Raw genomic sequence first — 19,341 nt, 5'->3', positions numbered from 1 at the left:
ATTTTTCACAAAAAGTAAGTGAGCAAGCGCTCAGAGACTTTGCTCAGACTATGATCCAGAGGGAGGGGAGACTCATGTGATCCCCAATACAGGGAAGAGGTGAGATTTTAAGGTCTTCTCTGGTATTTTGCAGTAGCTAATATCAGCTTTTGCCTGCTCTGTGTGCTGGCTACAGTGAAACCCAGTCCTTAGCATTTAATTCTCATTATACTTTTAAAAGAGTATTTAAGCACCTTACTTGGGGTTGTAAATTGCACAGAAGCCTAAAGGTTACATATGGTAATTCTGCACTCCAAGGGGCCTATGCTGTTTTCTAGATCTGACCAAATGCTTTACAGGGAAGGCCTTTTACTCAGTCCTCTAACAGTGTTATGTATGTTTTAGAATTACCATTGCGAAATAAGAGATTTCCATGCTCTAAGGGCCTCTGTGTGCTCCCTACACAGACCTTGCTATGCCGAGGGAAATGTTTATGCAAATAGGAAGCATGGTAAAGAAAGTGGAGAAGAAAAATATCAGGACAGAAGAACAAAACTGCATTTCTTCTAGCTCCATCAGCTTGGCTATATTTTCTTCCTGAGAGCAACTTTGAAATGGCAAAGGAATTCCTTCTTCCAACTCTTCCCGTGACCCAAATGCATAATTAATGAAAATGTATTGGTTACACGAAAGCCTCACAGAAATCACCAGGAAAGCATTGCAGATTATTTTTTCCTCCTTTTGCCACTATGTTTTTACAGATGTGAGATGTGGTTTAAGAAGCCAAAGCAGACAGTTGTGCTTTAGCCCTGCCAAATAGTCCAAACAAAGAAAACTCTTTCTTTTTCTCTTTCTTCTTCCTTTCCTCTTCCTTTCCCTTCCCTCTCCCTCCAGAATACCAGTATATCAAGCTAAGAAAAAAAAAAATCAACAAAAACCACACAAGTATTAGCTTTTAATTAGCATATCTAAGAAAATTCATGAGAAAATCTACACGTTTAGAACAAACAATTAAACAGCTTTGATTCCTACAAGAGTCAGAAGCCAGCGAACAGCAAGGACACCCCAGTGGCCTTTGTCAGGCTGTGTGGGGCTTGTGGCACCAGCACCGTGGCCATGCCGAGGGTTTGATTGCCACCTAGTGGCCTCCACCACCTGAAACCATCAAATTAAATCCCTGCTCATCCCCCTGACACTGATTAATGAACGCTGTGGCTGAATCTAGAGCTGGTGGATGACACAATACACCCAGCAGTGGGTGGGGGGACCCCTTGCCCCGGCGTCTTGCAGGGAGGGCTGGAGATGTCATCTTCTTGGGCACCATTGAGTGCACCCAGGGATGTTGACCTCTCTCCTGTGTCCTCTGGTACTTGAACACCCTTATAACTGATGCATTTCTTTCCTTTGGTGTTCATAGAAAATGCAAATGTGAAGGGAGTTGTGGGGCCCTTTTGGGGCTGCAGGAAAGATAAGAGGATAGATGGTGGCTGCCTGCTGGGATAAACTGCCAGCCCATCCGTGCTTAGTGCAGATGGAGCTGTGGTAGGTATTGACGATGGTAGATTTACCATTGATCTGGGAAAGGCAGATTGTGTGCGTCTGTAAGAAAATAAGCTAACTATGGTTCCTGGTGTGGCTGTGTAGTGCGATGCAGTTACTCCTCCCCTGGCAAGCTGTGAGCTTAGCAGGATGGAGCGGTGGGAAGGAAATGGCCAGCCAGGCCTTCTGAGGGCCAGCTAAAAGGTCAGTCTCAACAGGGAGGATCCTGGGCCAAATATCACAGTTCTCCACCTTTTCCTCTGGGCATTTCTGTTCCCAGAGCTCTAAAGCACCAGAAAGATGGAGATGGGAGGAGGTGGTGGCAGCAGTGGTGGCCTCCAGCTGTGCTGGTGAGGAGGTGTCCGTGCTGCTGGTCTAACTGCTGTTTTGCATGTCACTCCAGGTAGAGAGGAGCACTTGGTATTTCTTTGCTTGGGGCTTGGTGTGTTCAAGGGAAGGGAGCAGTGCAGGTCAGTCTTTGTGCCAGGAACCAAGATAAATATATTGGTGAAGAAGCATAAAGGTTGAAGGCACTACCCTGGTAGGGGTGGAAAGGGTCAGCCATTCATTTCTTGTCCCTCACCTTGTGTCAGTAGTGAGTAGCAATTCTCCGTTTAAGAGCAAACTTCCCTAAGGGGGTGGGAAGAGAGGTCTCACCCTTTTGCAGAGCCACATCGTGCAATCCAGAGAAGAGCAGGTCCCATGCTTGTCTGTGAGAGGCAGGCCACCAGGCAGCTGCATGTGCTCTACCATGCCCCTTTGCCCTAGCAAAACATTTTAGTCTTTACCCTTGCTCCCTCCATGTCTATTGCAGCTGTGCAGGAGGACAGTCAGTGTTAAGGGGCTGATGTGAAGGGCTCACGTATCCTATACGATATTTAGTATAACTCTGGGTACCTACTGTAGAAACTGATCTTTTCAGTTGGCTGCTGCTTGTTAGACACATGGAGGATGGTCGTACATTAAACCTTGCGCCTCCACAGGTCTTATTCTGAGCTCAATGTCCAGCTGGATTTCACAACATCAGGGCTTGGCACTAACACCAGCCACTTCTCACAGTTCCCTTTTTTTCCCTGCACACGCAGACTTACCTCTCGAACACAACATCTCGATGGTTTTGGCAATGGGAGGCAGGGGTCTGGGTTTCAGTTCTTGCCTCTCCATCCAGTGAGCAAATATAACCACTGCTAAGAAGGCTGTTTTCTTCCCTGGCTCAATGAATATGTTCCTGGAGAATGAAAATTCTTCAGTAAGAGGCAAAATACTTCGTAGCCTCAGGAATGGAGCATTCTCCTGAGAAAAAGGGATACTGGCAAAGGAATAACTCCCCCTCTCCCCCCATGGTGTTGAAGCTTGAACACCAAGAAGCCAGAATTGTAACAAGGAGCCAGAAGAATAGCAAATGAGAAGGAATCTGTTACCGTGGTCTGTATGTACCAGGCCATCAGATGAGCAAGCTGGCTTCAGGTCCTGGTCCCTCAACAGCTTCTCTTTTGCAATTCACCAGCACTGAATGTTTATTCAGTGGAAATTATGCTAGGAACTAGACTGTTGCTTAGTTAATGACTTTGTTCCTGGCAAATTTGCATTCTGCACGGTAGTCCCACTTCAACAGAAAGAACAGATGTGTTGATTTGTTTGGGGTTTGGGGGGTTTGGGGTTATTACAGAAAAAGCTGCAGCGGGGAGGCAGAGTGGGCTGGGACTGGAGGCTGAATGAGGAGAAAGGCAGAAGTGTTCAGAGCAGGGAAGTGAGAAAAGGAGGAGGGAGCTGGGGGAGTTAGTTACCTGCCCTACCTGGTTATCCTTATGCAGAGGGAAAACTGTTACTCTTGGAATGGTGCCTGTGTATCTGGAAGGAGGCAGTTTGGCACAGCGAGGTTTGCTAAACAGGACTTGTTGTAGCTGTTGAAGGTGCAGAGATTTCTATTGCCCAAACTTGGTTTGGCAGAGAGAAAGGGAATGGTTTAATGTACGTTCCCTCAGGCTTGGAAAGGAGAGGTGCAGCGGAGATGATGACTTATTCCTTGTGCTCCTGTGACTAGTGCTTTGTGGTAGCTTTGCTTAAAAGTTGAGACATGGCCAAAACATAATTCTGATTCAATGTTGAATACCCACAACCTGGAAAAGCTTCAGCCAGACTATGTTTATTCTTTCACCCTACTGCTAATTATAGTACCACTTGAATTAGTTAATTGAATAAATAAATAAGTAATATGATGAAACAGGTGCTTAAGTGTGGGATAGAGATGAATAAGCCAAATGATGATTGATCTCAAGCAGTGACAGCATAGATGGAGATTAAATATTCTGGGCAATGACAAATGGATGCTAGGTATTCTGTTCTTTAGCTTTGCTTTTGTTGGGCTTTTTTTCAACCATATGAATATTCTGTACCAATGGAATACCTTAAGGAATCTGAAACCGGGAACCAACTGTTTAGCACTCTGGAAAACAGGATTTTCAAAAGAGAGGAATTTTAGAGGCAAACTCAGACTTTGCCCATTCTGTTCTTGTAACTGTACTTTCATGAAGCCAAGTACTGTGTTCAGGCTATGGCAACTCTTAAAAATATGATGGACACCACCACACCCCTTACCCCAGTATGAGAGTAGTTATGAGGATAAACAGGAGCGTAAGTTCCCTATAAAAAAGTCAAGATACACAGTCTGCATCTCGACATCACTCAGAATAGCCAGCTAAGAGATCTGTAAGGAGAAGTCTACAAATGTTTGCAGGGCAATGCTCCTTCTGGCTTGCCAGAAAGCCACCCAGAACAGCAGTTAGCAAAGAGGGCCCTGTGTTGGCCTAAGTGAGCCGTGCTTACACCAGGAAGTCAGGTGCTACTCAACCCCTAGAAGATCCAGTATTATGGGAATTAGGACATTTACCTAATGTTATAACTGCATCCCAGCCCTGCCAGATCTTCAGAGTCTAACCACGAGTCTACAGTGAAAACTTTGATAGCTGGTGACAGCACCTCTCGTGCTTTGTTTTTCTCTGGAACTCAGTGCTGACTGGGGCCATTCTGGGGCCTTCGGCAGAGCTTGTGTCCTTCCCCCTCATCTCCAAATCACAGCAGAGCTTAGCTGTCTCTTTTCTTAGGCTAGGAGACTTCTAGAGCCTGGTTGTCCCCTCTAATCCATTCAGAGCTTTTGGTGCCTAATGGCCATCTCATCTGATAGTTCAGTGAGTAAAATTTGTCTCTAGGCAAAAGGCAACTTCGTTAATGATTTAAACATGAAAATATTTTAGAAATCACAAGGCGTCATAACATGGAAATGCCACCTGTTACCTGGTGGCAAATTTTATAAGTAGAGAACTACAGTTAAATTTGTAGCTATGTCATTTTAATTATTTGTAATGGCCTTTTCCCATGGCACAATTATTGCAGCCACTCATTTCTACTGCATTTATCAGAGGAGAAACGCTTAGCTAACATTTGACCCACCAGCCCTGCAGCACTCTACATCAAATTGTGTGCAGCACAGTCACAGTCCAGTTCTCACTAGCAACTGTTGAAAGAGCAAACTTACTTCAAAGGGAGGAAAAGTTGTCTTTTAGAATACACTGAGAAAGAAAAATGAGAACATTGCTTGTACTCAATAGAAATAGAAACACATATGATTTTAGCTTAATTTTAGGTATTACTCCTTCCTAGTGGTGCAGCTGGCCAGTGAAGGTTTCACAGGTGATGGGCCTCCCGGGAGTTAGATGCCTCTGTGGACATAACCTTGAGACAACAAAACAACTCTCCCTAGCTAAAAGAGTCAACTGCCTAGTTTCCTAAGCGATCTGTGCATTTTTTCTGTGCCCTTTACTGAATCTTTGTGGATTAAGAATGGCTGGTTAATCTGTAGAGTATGTGCTCTCTAATGACGGCTGGCCCATGCAGACATCACTCCAAATCCTGTGCAAGCCAGGAACAGACCACGGGGGCTTTGCAAATCCCCACATAGAGCCATGCACTGATTGTTCAGTCTGTAGAATCATTTCTCAAATGAAACACAGCTGAAGAAGTGCCAAATACCGACTCCCCCCAATCTGGCAGTTACATATGGTAGTGTCTTTCTAACTAGTTAACTGCTGTGGCTGGGGAAAGCACCGTATCTGTAGGAACGCTCAGATTGCTTTGACCCTGACTATGCGAGATAATGCTGGGGATAGCAAGGGTTGAAATCATTAACTGTGCTCAAACTGTGCCTATAATGTGCTCAAACTGAGCGTATTAATTATGCTCAGAATGCAAGATTAAAGGAGGGATGTGGAGTTGGCCAAATGCTGCAGATACAGGTCAGCAATTCCTGTCTCATTCTGCCCCAGAGCCCACAGCTGCTTCAGGATATAGTTCTCACGGTTGTGTTCGAGCTCCTGATTGCCTTCATCATGAAGTCACTAGTTACTGGTTGAGATGGTGAACATGTATAGATTGATCTGTGCAAATGCAGCAGCTGTTTTTTCTGAAAAGTCCGTCTTTTTGGTATTGTATTAAGATAGCAAGCCAAAAACCAATCAAAAAACTTAGTGCAGCATACCAATGCCAATAACACTGTGTTTGCCATGTGCTCCAGCAGGGACCAATACAAAATCCTGTATGTCATGAAAGAGCCCCATCCACCACAGGTAGACTGCTCTTGTGTGGGATACAGTGTCTGTAAGACTGTGCTTGGTGGCCATCTGGGAATTGGAAGCAAGATCACATTTGGAGTTGAGGAGCAGGACAGCACAGGGATATAATGCTGCTTGTAGGAAGGGGGTGTTCCTTGGGGAGGATGGGCCTCCGAAGGAGCAAAAAGGCACATGGATGGCAATTGGATATTTGGTTTAGATGAAATGAGCACCTAGGCCAGGATACATGGTGTACAACTGCAACAGGCAGTTGAGAGGCATCCTCTCAACATTTTCCCTTCTACTTCCCAGCTGTGCCATCACAAGTGATGACACATAGGTCTAAGGCTCAGTCCCTTATGGCCAACTGCAAACTACAGGAACTATTACTACTTATTTAAGCTGCTGCCTGCCTGATGTCTCCTGGTGTTTCGGTGCATGCACTGGGTCATGTTAGGGCCACAGCAATCCGTGGAAGAAGATGGAGGCCTTAGGTCTCCAGCACCAGCTTCTGAAATGAGTAATTTAACTTAAACTAAGATATTGCTGATATATCAGTTTTATCAAACTTGCTCTCTGGAACGTGTCTTGAAAACTGTAATGCTTCTTTTGGATAAACCACTTGCACAAAGCTGTAGCGCTTTTCTACTTGCTTGGTTAGTACATCAATCAGGATGAAGCCCATATTCTTTGCTACTACCTAAAAGTTAGCCTCTGACAGAGATTTAAGGGATGTTTCACCCAGTTAAATGGGCATGATTGAAACTGCTATTTTCAGTCTTGAGCTTAGCTCTGAAGTAAAATGCAACTGAAAAATATATATAAAAACTGAAATTATAAGGGTTTTGCAACATCTAGGTTTAAAGAAGCTTCATGACTATCATAAACAGAACAATCTGGTAGGAGAATTCTTTTTCCTTCTCTTTTTAGATTTCTTTAATAAAGAATTTATGATGCTGAAGTGAAAAACATTTCTTCCTGAAAGTAAAACAGCTAACAGTCAAGGCTGATTCTTTGAAGTCCACTGCATGAAATTTACTAATTCCGTATTTAATATTAGCTAACCCATAACTGAATTAGATATCCTAAATCATTCATCAGGCTCAAGTTATCCCTGTAGGTGGGAAAAGGAAATATCAAAATCATACAGAGACACTAAGTGAAATATTTCTCCAATTAATGAGATGCTCAAGAAATGTTTCCAGTACTTTAAGTCAGTTTTATTTAAAAAATAGAGTCCAAACATCATTTTTGATAAGGTGCAACATATGTACCATTTTCTACAATTAAAAAAAAAAAAAGCAAAACAATATTCATAATTATAGTGTCATTCCAACACAGAACCAGTGAGTCTCCTGTAATTCTTAAACATTCTTTTTCTGCATTCTCAAAGCATAGACATTAATTAGTATCACTGTAACAGCCAAAGGGTCTGGCTAATGTCATCCATGTTCTGTACTTTAATAATAAACTGTCTGGTACAGATTGCTTCAAGTACACATTAGAAGCTGAATGTATCTGAACACAGTTCATGCAAAACAAAGGTACAATACTGAACTTGCATCATCCGAAGACTTTTGTTCTCGTTTAGTTTGACATCTTCAAAATCCAACTGGTTGAAATTGAGGATTGAACAGAGGTTGCATAAAGTGAGCACTTTATACTAAAGTACTTACGTAACTCTCAGATTGATCAGTGACTATCTTGAGCTCTAAAAATTCAAATAAATACTTAAGGCTGAGATCTATGCCTCTTGGATTCTATTCAGTAACTTCTGAGATATATTTGGGAATGCAGATGGAAAACAGTGACTGATAATGGGCCTGTTATGGGGAAATACATTAAATCATTACATCAGAACTGAATTTTTTGAGAAAAGCATGTTATTAATTTATATTAAGAGTGTTCCCCATTCAGCCACTCAAGGTTAAAGAGCAATGAAGACTGTAGCATGGAGGAAGTTCAACAGAAAGACTTACAGCCAATTACTGTCTCTGGGAGCTCAAGTGCTAAATTTTCTAATTAGCAAAGTCTGTCCAGTTTCAAAACCCGTCTCGTCATTCTACCATCACCTCAGCTTTGATAATGCCAACCAGCTGAAGTTATCTATGGCTATATCTAGCTGGAGAGCTAGGTATCAGTCACTGCTCTAAGGGGGTTCAATGTAGTTTTGAACAGACGCTGAAACGAGGAGTAGCAGTCTAACCATCCACATACTATTACACGTCCAAAGCTTTGATAGAAAAAAGCCAGTCCTCCATTTTCCTGTCTTCTGCTTGAGGGGTACTCTCAGGGTCAAACTGCACCCACAATAAATGCATGAATCTCAATGCCATCTGCTGTTTCTTACAACCATGCTGTTTTTATGGATCCTGTTCTTAAATCCTGAGGGTTCCTCATATGCAGTCTAATAAGATGAGGTGACAAGCTATCACAGGGCTGACTGTTGGTTTTAGTAGATCAGGCCTCTGGGTATTAATGGGAATTAGCCACAAAAGTTTATGCCTATGCATAGCCACGAACTTTAGCTGAGTTTAGCTGGTAACCCAAGACAATACCCAAGTGAGTTTGTATTTGTGGCCAGTTTAACCTTAGTTAGGTGACTCCTTGGCTTTTTCTCAGAAAATATAAATTTTTTCAGTGTTGATATACTATCCTGGCTGCTGTGAGCAAACATGGCCCTCAGTACTATCAATGCTCTTCAGAATTAACTCTGCCATGGACTACGTGTTAATGCAGCATGGACTGAAATTTCTTTGGCTAATGGAGAAGGCTTTAGATCTCTCCTTTCCCCTGACACACATGAAGCATTGAGTTTGATTTTAAATAGCAGATAAATTCAGTTTTCAATTTATTTCTCTTGGCTTATGAGCAAAAGCAGTATTTTAATGTTCAAGTCAGGAGTACACACACTTGCTTCATATATGAACATAAAGGAAAATGGAGAAAGTATTCATCAAATATGTATGATTAACATGCTAAAAAAAGTGAAGAGTAGAACACAGTCCTTCAGTTTTATTTTCAGAACAAAAGTGCCTATTTATCTGAGTCCAAATCCCTTAGATTCTAGTTTTGGGTAGGAACTGACATTGGTACTAAGCCCCTTTTGGGTTTAGTTCTGTGAATGAACTGATTTTATTATGGCATCTCTATTCAAATGAGGGAATCCAATGTTTATGAGCTTGGTTGTTGATTTGGCTGTTTTTTTATGAATTTGGCTGATGATAGCTTCACAGAAAAACAGAAGAAACAACAATATTATGTTGTATTTCCTATTTTCAGAAGGAAATAGTTGCTCAGTTCTATAGTTTACATAGTTTTAACAATATCCCTTTAATAATATATTGTACCGCAGATGTTCAGTTAACAAAAAGTATACACTGAAATATTTATGGGCTTTGGCCAGAGCTGCATATATTTATGTCAGTCTGTTGCAAATACTATTGTTAAATAGAGTACTTAGCAGATTAAAATTATCCCTTTACTTCCGTTTCTTTTACTTAAACAATTTGGGCAGTACTTTGTGTGAATGCAGTGGGACACATGCCAGGAGGAAGCAGGGCCACCGGAGATAAGAGGAGGAATTTGTGACATGTACCTTTAGGCATCTAACTTGGGCTGCACCTGGCTAGTTGTCTCAGCTCAGGGATGCAGCGATTATACGCATTGCCTACAAGTTGGATCAACAGTCTGGCTTTTGTCTGGAGCAACAGACTCTTCTGGCATGAAAGGGCTCCCAAAATCTCTGCCCAGGAAGACCACCTGGACACAATGGACTTGAGCTGCTGGTTTCTGTATGAATTTGAACAAAAATACCTGAGGTCTTAGATGCCTAAATGAAGGTTCCAGCCTCTGAGAGGGTCTGAAGGGGATTGAGGGCATCTGAATTAGGATGCAACCTCTCTCCGATCTTTATGCTTATACTTGTAAAGCAAACACTGGGCAGTGTGGATTATGTGTTACTGAGAGCAAAATTTGGTCTTCTGTTACTGATAGCAGTATTGACTAAAGTGCTAGTATATTAACACAGAAAACATTGAGTCTGTGCATCTTACATAGAATCAGAGCAAGGGTTTAAGAAAATTTAGCATTTTTACCTGAGTGGCTCGGAGGTCCCTACTGGGGGCTGCTAGATCTTGTGTTCTTGCTGCAAACAGATCAATAATTAAAGCTTTGCTACTGCTGTTTGCATTCTCAGTCCCTTTGATCTTATGCAGACACAGCATTGTGGGGATGGATTCCACAGTCCTATGACTGGGCAGATGCATAAAGAGTAGATCTGCTACAGAATAAATGTCTGTGACTGTTAAATTAACTTCAACAATCTCTTGGCAGGTACAGATAAATGCCAAGAAATAACAATGACCAAAAGGAACTAAATAGAGAACGAGGAATCAATGCAGAACTTCATTAGGTCATGAAAAATGATGATGTACACAAGGAGAGACAGGTGAGGCTTTCGATCTCTTGCCCCTAACATCTATGAGAGCTGGATACCAGTCTCCCTTTAGTGCCTTTGAAAACTCCTCCATGAGCTTCTGTGTTTTTTCCTGTTGTCACTATACCACATAATACTAAATATTACAGTACCTGTATGCACAATTGCATAGAGAAATAATAAGTCCTTACATATAAGTCACATTTCAACATTAATAAAGGGAAGCTGATTGACAGAAATGCTAAACTGCATAAAATTCAAAGGACTAAAGCAGGGAGCAGGGGACGCTGTGTTTTGAAGTGAGTTGAAGTGTGTTCTTGCTCCTTTAACTCCGGTCCTGATTCACTTAACTTTTACAAAAATAAATGAAGATGACAAAATTTTTCATTTTAAAATATAATGATTTCCGTCATTTCCCTCATGAAAATGGTATGACTCAGTAGCAAATAAATAGCCATGATTTCAATAACAAAACTGAAGTTACTCAAACACGCTCTCTAGGTCGGAACACAAATGTTTATATCTGGTAACAGCTTATACATAAAAAGTGTCTGCTAGTCTTCACACCTGCCTCATGAGTTACTGTGAATGTTGATGCATCCCACTGGTGCTCCTGGCTCTTTGTCTTTAAGCACCACATCACTTCCACCCACCAATGCCATAATTGAGCTGTTGGGAATCTCATTAAGGAAACACAGCTTGATGTCTGCAGCTGCTCCGAGCTTCTAAACTGCCTTCCTCATTAAATAAGTGCCATCCTGCATCCAATCCCTCTGTCAGAGGCATATTGGGCCATTCCTCATACACACCACATTTTCTCTTTAAACAAAATGAAACACCGAATGTAGCCTTTGACTTAATCTAGAAGGGATTCCTTTGGGGTTACTTTCCTCTTTCTTTACCAGTCTAGTTAAACATGATAGATTCAGGGTCCTGGTTTGCCATTTGAGCCATATGTCTTAATACATCCTTTTTAGTTATGATACCCAGCAGCCTCCTAGAGGAGAAAAGGAAAGGAAAGGTCAACAATCATCTCATATATCATGTGATTTTTTTTCCCTGTTCAGCTGCAGGGACATTTTGTGAGTGCTTACACATAACACTGTCCATCCCATCCATTCCTCAATAATTATCTTGCATAAAAAGCATTCTCACAACATGTATTTTTACGACTGCAGCCATGATCATTAAATTAAATACCTTGGGTTGTTTTCTCTTTTTGTTGGGAACATAACTGAGTGAGGAGCTACAACTACGCTTTGTACGACAAAGTAATGAGTTTCCTTAGGCTCAGGCTGCAAAGAATGAACAGCACAAAACCAACGTAGCAGTGCCCTGAGCTAGCACGTGGGATTCAGTAATACACAAGCTAAGCTGAAGCACAGACTTTCTGAAACTCTCACTGTCGGACAACATAATTCTTTCAATTTTAAGTTATAATTTCTCATTTATATGATCCTAAATTAATTACATCTATCAGGAAAGATGAAGCCTGTAAGATGGCTGGCTCCAAGAGTCAAAAATTTCCTGACCCTCAGGATTCAACGGCTTTTATTTCCGGTCCTTGAAGGCCACGAGACATTGAATTTGAAACTATCTCATTGTTATAGTTTTTCCACCTTTCATTTCATGTAAGTGCTAGAACTCAAGATCAAAATTTCCAAATCCAGGCATCTAAAATCAGGACCTAAGTCTGTGTCCTGATAGTGGTTCTTATTTTCTTAATGCTGAGGACACTGCATTGATAGTAGCAGCTGATAAGCAATATTTTTGAATAACAAAAATGATCTTTGCAGAAGACTGAACGGTTTTGCTATTCTGTTATTCTTCTTGCTGCCATATTCTGGGATAAGCAATCCCAGAATCTCAAAATAGCTCAGATCCCATTGGAATTAGGGGATGTTATTTCTAGTGCAACCTTGCAGCTTTTTACTCTTCTAACTTTATGTTTGCTCACACTTCTTCAGCTGTTTTTTTGTGGACTTCTGTTTTGTATGCCTTTCCATTTTCCATTAGAGAAAGCTGAACGGATTAATTTTCCTCCACTGACATCTTTATCACAGTCTTCACAAGCATCTAATCTAGCTGGATGTCTAGAAACAGGCACATTCTTTGCAAACAATACTATGTGCCAGATCTGACTCTGTTGAAAATTGAACTATAGTGGGAGTCAGAACAGTTTATTTCATATTTATCTTTACCTTATCTAAATGACAATACATTCAGGTTTTGGGAGAACAGAATAAAACACTCAGCAAGGGCCATTTTGGTTCTATCTGACTTCTTTTGCTGCCCTGGAGAGACACTGGGCATGCTTCCCTTATTCTTCCAGCCACAAAATAGACAAATAAAAATATTCACTTGACTGTCTCAAAGGTGCTGATTAATTAGTTACTGTCTATATTTGTCTTTAAACAGGAAAAACAGTGGGTTTGTTAATGCTGAAGACAAATCTCCTGAGGTTCTCTAAGCGTGCTTGACTCAGCATCTACTCACCCACTGCGAGTGACAAGACACTGCCGGAGTCCGAGTTTCCGGAAAATGTCTACCACCGTCTCCATTGGCGTGTGATCAGTGACAGTGAAAGGGCTCAGGTTGAGAATACGCCGCAGCTTCAGTGGATGAGGACTGTTGGGTGGCAGTTCTGGGGGATCTTCAGTGAAATACACAATGGAGTTGCTCACCACCCCATCCTGACGCTGTCTTGCATTCTCTGTACGATAGAAAGATTGAGGTAGACAGTGAGTTAGGCTTGACAATAAAACAAAAAAAAATATCCTCCTTTGGAAAGCAAAGGCAGGAGTAGCTTTTTGTTTTTAATGTACTGAGGTCCCAGAAGCTGGGGTTACAGAGTAAATTTTAATTTCCCTGAGACATTGTTCCTTTGAAGCAAATGTGGTATTTTTACGAACACATACTTTTGCTTGTTTGGGATGCTTTTCTGAATAAATGTCCAGCTCATTGCATTCACAAACATCACTAATCCAACTTCTGTCAAATTCAAATGATTATATGTCATTTCCTCCATTGTGAGAATCACAACAGAAACCTCTATTATATGGCTGAGGGAATGGCGTCAACAGCCTGTGTTCAGTCCCAGCTGGCCTGGAGGATGTTTGTTCCCAGACTTCTCACTGGAGTGGGGGAAATCTGGGCATGGTGAATGAATTTATGAACACAAAGCTGGGGAAAGACAAACTCACATCTGAGGGATCTGGGGGAGGTGTGGACGTTGTCCTAGACCAGCACACTTCTCTGGTGTGGGGGGTGAATTTTGTGGTTCTGTATTCAGTGCCTTAAATAGAGTTTGCATATTCAGATTTTAAAAGGGTAGAAAAAAATAGCATCCCACTTAAAGGAAAATACATTTTATTGTTTAATACATTTTTCTCAATGGTACCTATTAGACCACTTTCAGAATTTCAAAAGCTATCATCTATACTTTGATCAAACTATGAAGTGTGGACTTTACATGACCAGTATAAACCTTTTACTTTGAATTACGTTCCAACAAGAATTCTTATCATTTAAGTGGTTTATTTTCATTGTAGTGTTTACCTCATTTCTACTCAACATTACAGGGCACAACCAAAATATGAGATGGATTTCCAAATGATAGTCAACTCTTTCCCCAGAATAAGCATATCATATTTGGCTCTGGGGGTTTAACTCTTTCTTCTTTTTTGTATAAATTCTTGGCAATGGCTGGAATTATTATCTTTGATTAATATAGGTTGCTTCTGTTCTTGAAAGGTACAGCAAATCAGACATACTCAAATGTATATATTCTTGGAACTCCTTGCCATCAATCAAAGTGCAGAAACCTGCTCCTGTGACTTGTAACGTATAGACAGTAATGGTTTCCAACGTGTTCCAGCTGCATTTTTCTCCCTTTAATGATAATTGTCTTGTAATATTTCTGGAACTGGAGCAGTGCTGGCTCAAGCCTAATATCAGTACAGTATATGCTTTTCAACCTTCTCACCCCACATATTACAAGCCCTATTGCAATTCATAGGAATGATGCTAACTTTGTCTCATCTTGTTTTGACTCATACATTTAATTTCAATTGTGAACATGCCTGTATAGCTCTTTGATATATGACCTGTGGTAAGAGGTAGCATTTATCAAACTGAAGGTAACTCCCACCCTTTGATAAAAACCCTTGACAGCTAGGTATTTCCTTCCCGAAACTGCACCCAAAGCAATTGGCCCAAGCATTTCAGTTACCACATTGCTGTTCCCAAGGCAGCAGTGACCCTGGGCAACAGCGATTAGCCAAAGCCATGATTTCACTCTTCAAAGTCAAACACCTCTCTAGAGAAATTTGAATGATGCAGTACTATTGAGCCAACTCAGCGGCATCAGAAAAATGGTGGACTTTGCATGCAGGCTCACTGGATGGGGGAGTTAGAGTAAAGGTAATCCAGAAGAACAGATCACTTTTGCAGTCAGTGGGTAAGAAAAGCAGATATAACTTAACAGAAAGAGCAAAGCAAATGGATGATGATGTCTGGTGTTACAGATTAATCTACGCAAAAGACCCTTGTCATACCTAGAGAGTGAATTAGTTCTCCCAAATGTGAAAAGGCCTTTCATATTCAGGAGTTCACAGTTCACAGCCTGTGTTAACTATGCTGCTCTCTCAACTCCACACTGGGAAAAGTACATTATACAGGCCGCCTGGCTTGTGTCCAAGACTCTGCCTTTTGTACAATGTCTCTGAAGCTGGTCAAATTTAAGAAGAGCTTTACAGGGACAGATATTCCTCTTTGTAAGACTGTAAAATAGGTGCCATCTAAAATGTAAACACCTACTCCCAGAGGGTGACTCTGCCCACCTGACCTGCGTGCCTGCTAAACAAAGACCAGTGGAAGGATACAATCCTCCTGAAGGTGCTTCTGAGTGATCCACAGGGGCATTGCCATTCACTCTACAGGGACTGGATGTGTTTTTAGCATATGCTAGTGCTCCACTTCGTAAGAAAGAACTTATGTAGGCATAAATCACGAAGCAGAGAGCTGTGTGTAAACAGGTATTTGACGTGGGACTCAGCAGCTGTTGCCCTCATCCAAGTAGTCAGTTGTATGAGGAAATCCGAGTACTTCCCCAGCATATTCACTGGGCCACCACACTGCTGATGAACAATTTATTGGGCCAGAGAAAGAAGCTGAAGCTTCTTGGTTGAAAGCATGTCTCTGCGTAGTGCGTGTTGTCATATAGAGGTATAAAACAATGTCAAATTGAGGCAGCATTCTGCAGGGCACAATAGTGGGGTGAAAGAAGAGATGCAGATGTGGACTTGACTCCGCTTTTCCAAATACCTCATTCCCTGGCTAGAGTGCTGCACAGATGGGGCTTATACTGCTCCCAGGTATAACTCTCCAGCATCTCTGGATGCTGTCAGGCTGAGCAGGAGATAGGAACCTGAACAAGAGAATAGAAGATGCTTCACCACGTGTGATGTTTAACTTTTGGCAAGTAATTTTATAGTTTGAGGAGATTTAGTGTATGGGTCCATGAAGACGCTATGAAGCAAGCTGAGGTGAAGGTTTGCAAGCTGTTAGCTAGTCTGTGGCAATGATGAGCAGTGACTTCTGCAATAAATGCAAAGCAACTTTGGCCTTCAGTGAAAGAGGGCTAGCTATTAAAAAGTTGCTAGCATGGTACAAAACCAGTGCTTTGCCTGACCTGTACTGGAACAATATACTGTGTCTTTTGGAAAAGTGAAACCAAATCCAAATTCTAAATCACCAAGACAAAACCAAACCAGAAAGATTAACTGTTTATCACAGAGTCAGCAATGAATGACATCAGGAGCTGTCATATTCAGCTCAAGAGAAAAAGGCTCACCAAAGATCCCTAACAGCTAAATATTTTAGGCAAACTTACCTATGAAGAGTTTTTTTACTTTAAATCTCAGTTCCGCCTCAGATCATATGAAAGGTGCACTTAATTAGAGCTGATCAGGAAACAGTACCTTTTCCCCTGGAAAACGTGGATGTCAAAGAAACAGTTTTTGAATAGGAAAGCATTTTGATCTAAAATGTTTGCTGAGTTTAACTGATTTCTTTGTTATCAGTGCATAGCTGGACATTTTCACACATCTCCTAGAAAGCCCACTCAGCTATGTTGCCATTTATGACCTGAGTCAAAAGACAGTTCCTGAAAATTCTCTGTCTTGCTTCAGACAGCATCTGATCTTTCTGCTTTAAAAAATTTTCCCACTGACATACCTCCCTGCAAAGGAGACGTAAAGGGCTATAAAGTTAGGATGGCAGCATAACATGTTACAGCCATAACATGGCACAGGCAGTGTAAAAGCCAGACACAAGGTAGGCTAAATACATCTAATTAAGGTTTTTTACTTCTCATAGGGGAATGCAGAAGACATTTGAAACTCATTAGCCAAAGCAGGATAAAATACAAACTATTTTATAAATGGTATCAGCTCTTGGCATTTACACATTCGGTGAAACTTCAGACACGTTTGCTTTCCTAGCTTGGCCATACAAGGCATCTTTTGTTACTACCAAAAGAAGATTAGCCCTCTGAGAAAATCAATTGTTTGAAAAGGGTATTGCAGCTAGCAGCCTTGCACTTCATCTTGGTGTCTTTAAAATCCTCTTATACTGAGACTGGTATACAGAGGATTATAACTGCATGGAGAATTTTTTTTGCTCGTGTTGAAGGAAGGATGAAGGAACAACCAGTGATAGCAGGCTTTTAATGAAAAAGTTAGATTCCCACACCCCTTGGAAGTTAAATTACTATTGTACATTAGAGGAACTGTAGAACTGGCAGTTCTGCTTTCCTGTGTTTTGAGAAAGTAGTGACATAAGTAAATGCAAAATTAATTCAGTTCATAAACTATTTTCTGTAATTGAAACGACAACTTACACCACAGAAAAATTAATTTCATCCTGAAGAGAATTCCACGCTACACTTTAAGGGGAGAAAACTGAGCTCTGTCTTTTCTTTTCTCCTTCTGCGTGTAGCATAGATGCAGTGTAGATGAGTTTCTGCTATGGTTTCAGAAGAGAAGAATCAAGTAAAAGCTGAGTGTCCTTAAATAAATTAATATAAATTTTAGGTCTAATTACTTGGACGGAGTCTTTTTACATCCAGGAGATGAAAATAAATATGCATTTAAAAACCACGTGCTTAAAAGAGCACTGTTATTTCAAATCTTATTTTATCTTTATGAGAAGTGGGCAAGAAAGTGGCCCTCTAAAATATCCCTGATTTTCCATCTATGGATTTTCTTTTCTGAAGAATATGGGAGTTTCCATCTGAGACAACAGCTTTTTAAAAGTGCCCGAAGCGGAGGGATGAAACAGGCCCACACAGAGAGGAAAAGTTCCATGTCAAGGAGATTTGGGTATGCTAGACATTCCACTCCTCTGCAAAGTATAAAGCAATCATGCCTAGCCAGCCCCCTGCCTGCTCGCCCAGTTGGCCCTCACCACCATGGGACTGCCAGAATTGGGAGCAGGCCATGGGATTGATTTGCCAGGATTGCAGACCTCCACAGCTTTGGATGCCCTGGGTAAAGGGAAGGCGGGAACACTTGCTTTCACCCTGTCTTTTCAATCCACACCTAGCCATCAGGGCAACCAGAAAAGCGCCTGATGGGTGAAAACCTGTAACGAACTGGATCAGGCTCTCAGGCAACCAGCCAGCTATCCACCGGATGCTTGGCAAAACTCAGTCATCTTTACCAAACAACATCCTCCACCTAAAAGCTTTCCACTCCTAGCACAAAACGCCTGTGCGTGAGAAAAAAATGGGATAGTGCAACAGAAGGAAGCACAGGGACTTGTATTTCATCACAGGGTGACAAAGGTTCATGACTGCCCCAGCTGCTACCATAGATACTAGAGGAAGCTCAGCACTGCAGTGGCATTTCATCTGGTTCTGGCAAAACTTCTGACCATGTGAGTCAGGTTTACCTCTGTTGTATCTAGCAAAATTTTATTGTACTCTTATGAGTGACAACCAATTTAAGCCAACAGAAGTTAAGCCCACAGAAGTCTACTGGGTAGTGTGTTGCAATAGAAAAGTTTCCAGCTGTAGGTCCTAGTAACTAGTAAAAGCCAGACTTGGTGAAAATGTTAGAGTTTGTTCTTATTTATCCATTCTTCAAGGTGAATAACACTGGTAACATCCTACCCTATCAAAACAAAGCATATGTACACCAATACTCTACTTACTTATTGCAAGAATCAGCTCTCGTCTCTGTGCAAATCCAATAAGTCTCTCTGAGTCTTTTGAAACCACTACTGGGAAGCCATTGTAGTCAGTCTCCTTGATTAGTGTCTCGACATCCTCCACTGTCATGCTGTCTTGTGTCAGAACAGAGAGAGGAGCTTCACCACGCCTTGGTCTCATGACATCTGTTGCCAGGGTGCGGTGGGTGAATTCGTCCTTCACATCCAGAAATGGGTAGCCGTTCAGATGAATGTGAGCTTCATAGATCCCTTCTTTCCCAAAGGCGTCTGCCACCCACTTGCTTGTGACAGCTGCAGCCATAAGAGGTACAATGTACTCCAGGCCTCCAGTTAGCTCAAACATAATCACCACCAGAGAGACCGTCATTCGGGTAACACCACCTGCCGACAAGGAAAGCAGTCAAATTTCCTTCAGTACTTACAGAATCACAGAATCTTAGTGGTTGGAAGGGACCTCTGAGATCATCGAATCCAACCACAAAAAAAAAAAAAAAAAAAACCAAACCAAAAAAAAAACAAAAAACAACCAAAAAAAAAAAAAACACC

The 19,341-nt window shown here is 41.5% G+C and overlaps 1 protein-coding gene across 1 annotated transcript in view; it reads right to left on the bottom strand.

Moving 5' to 3' along the window:
* Window positions 1–7,323: 7,323 nt before the first annotated feature.
* The window catches only part of CLCN4 (chloride channel, voltage-sensitive 4), a 58,095-nt gene continuing 46,077 nt past the window's right edge, over window positions 7,324–19,341 (bottom strand). The window contains exons 10-12 of the mRNA XM_014960327.1: window positions 18,778–19,176; window positions 13,060–13,276; window positions 7,324–11,560 (exon numbers count right to left, since the gene is read on the bottom strand). Coding sequence (XP_014815813.1) covers window positions 11,470–11,560; window positions 13,060–13,276; window positions 18,778–19,176 — 707 coding nt within the window. The 3' untranslated portion in view covers window positions 7,324–11,469. The remainder of the gene's footprint in view (window positions 11,561–13,059; window positions 13,277–18,777; window positions 19,177–19,341) is intronic.

The sequence above is a fragment of the Calidris pugnax genome, unplaced genomic scaffold (assembly GCF_001431845.1).
Source record: "Calidris pugnax isolate Ruff unplaced genomic scaffold, ASM143184v1 scaffold188, whole genome shotgun sequence".
Taxonomy (NCBI): domain Eukaryota; kingdom Metazoa; phylum Chordata; class Aves; order Charadriiformes; family Scolopacidae; genus Calidris; species Calidris pugnax.
This window is presented reverse-complemented; position numbering and strand designations above follow the sequence as displayed.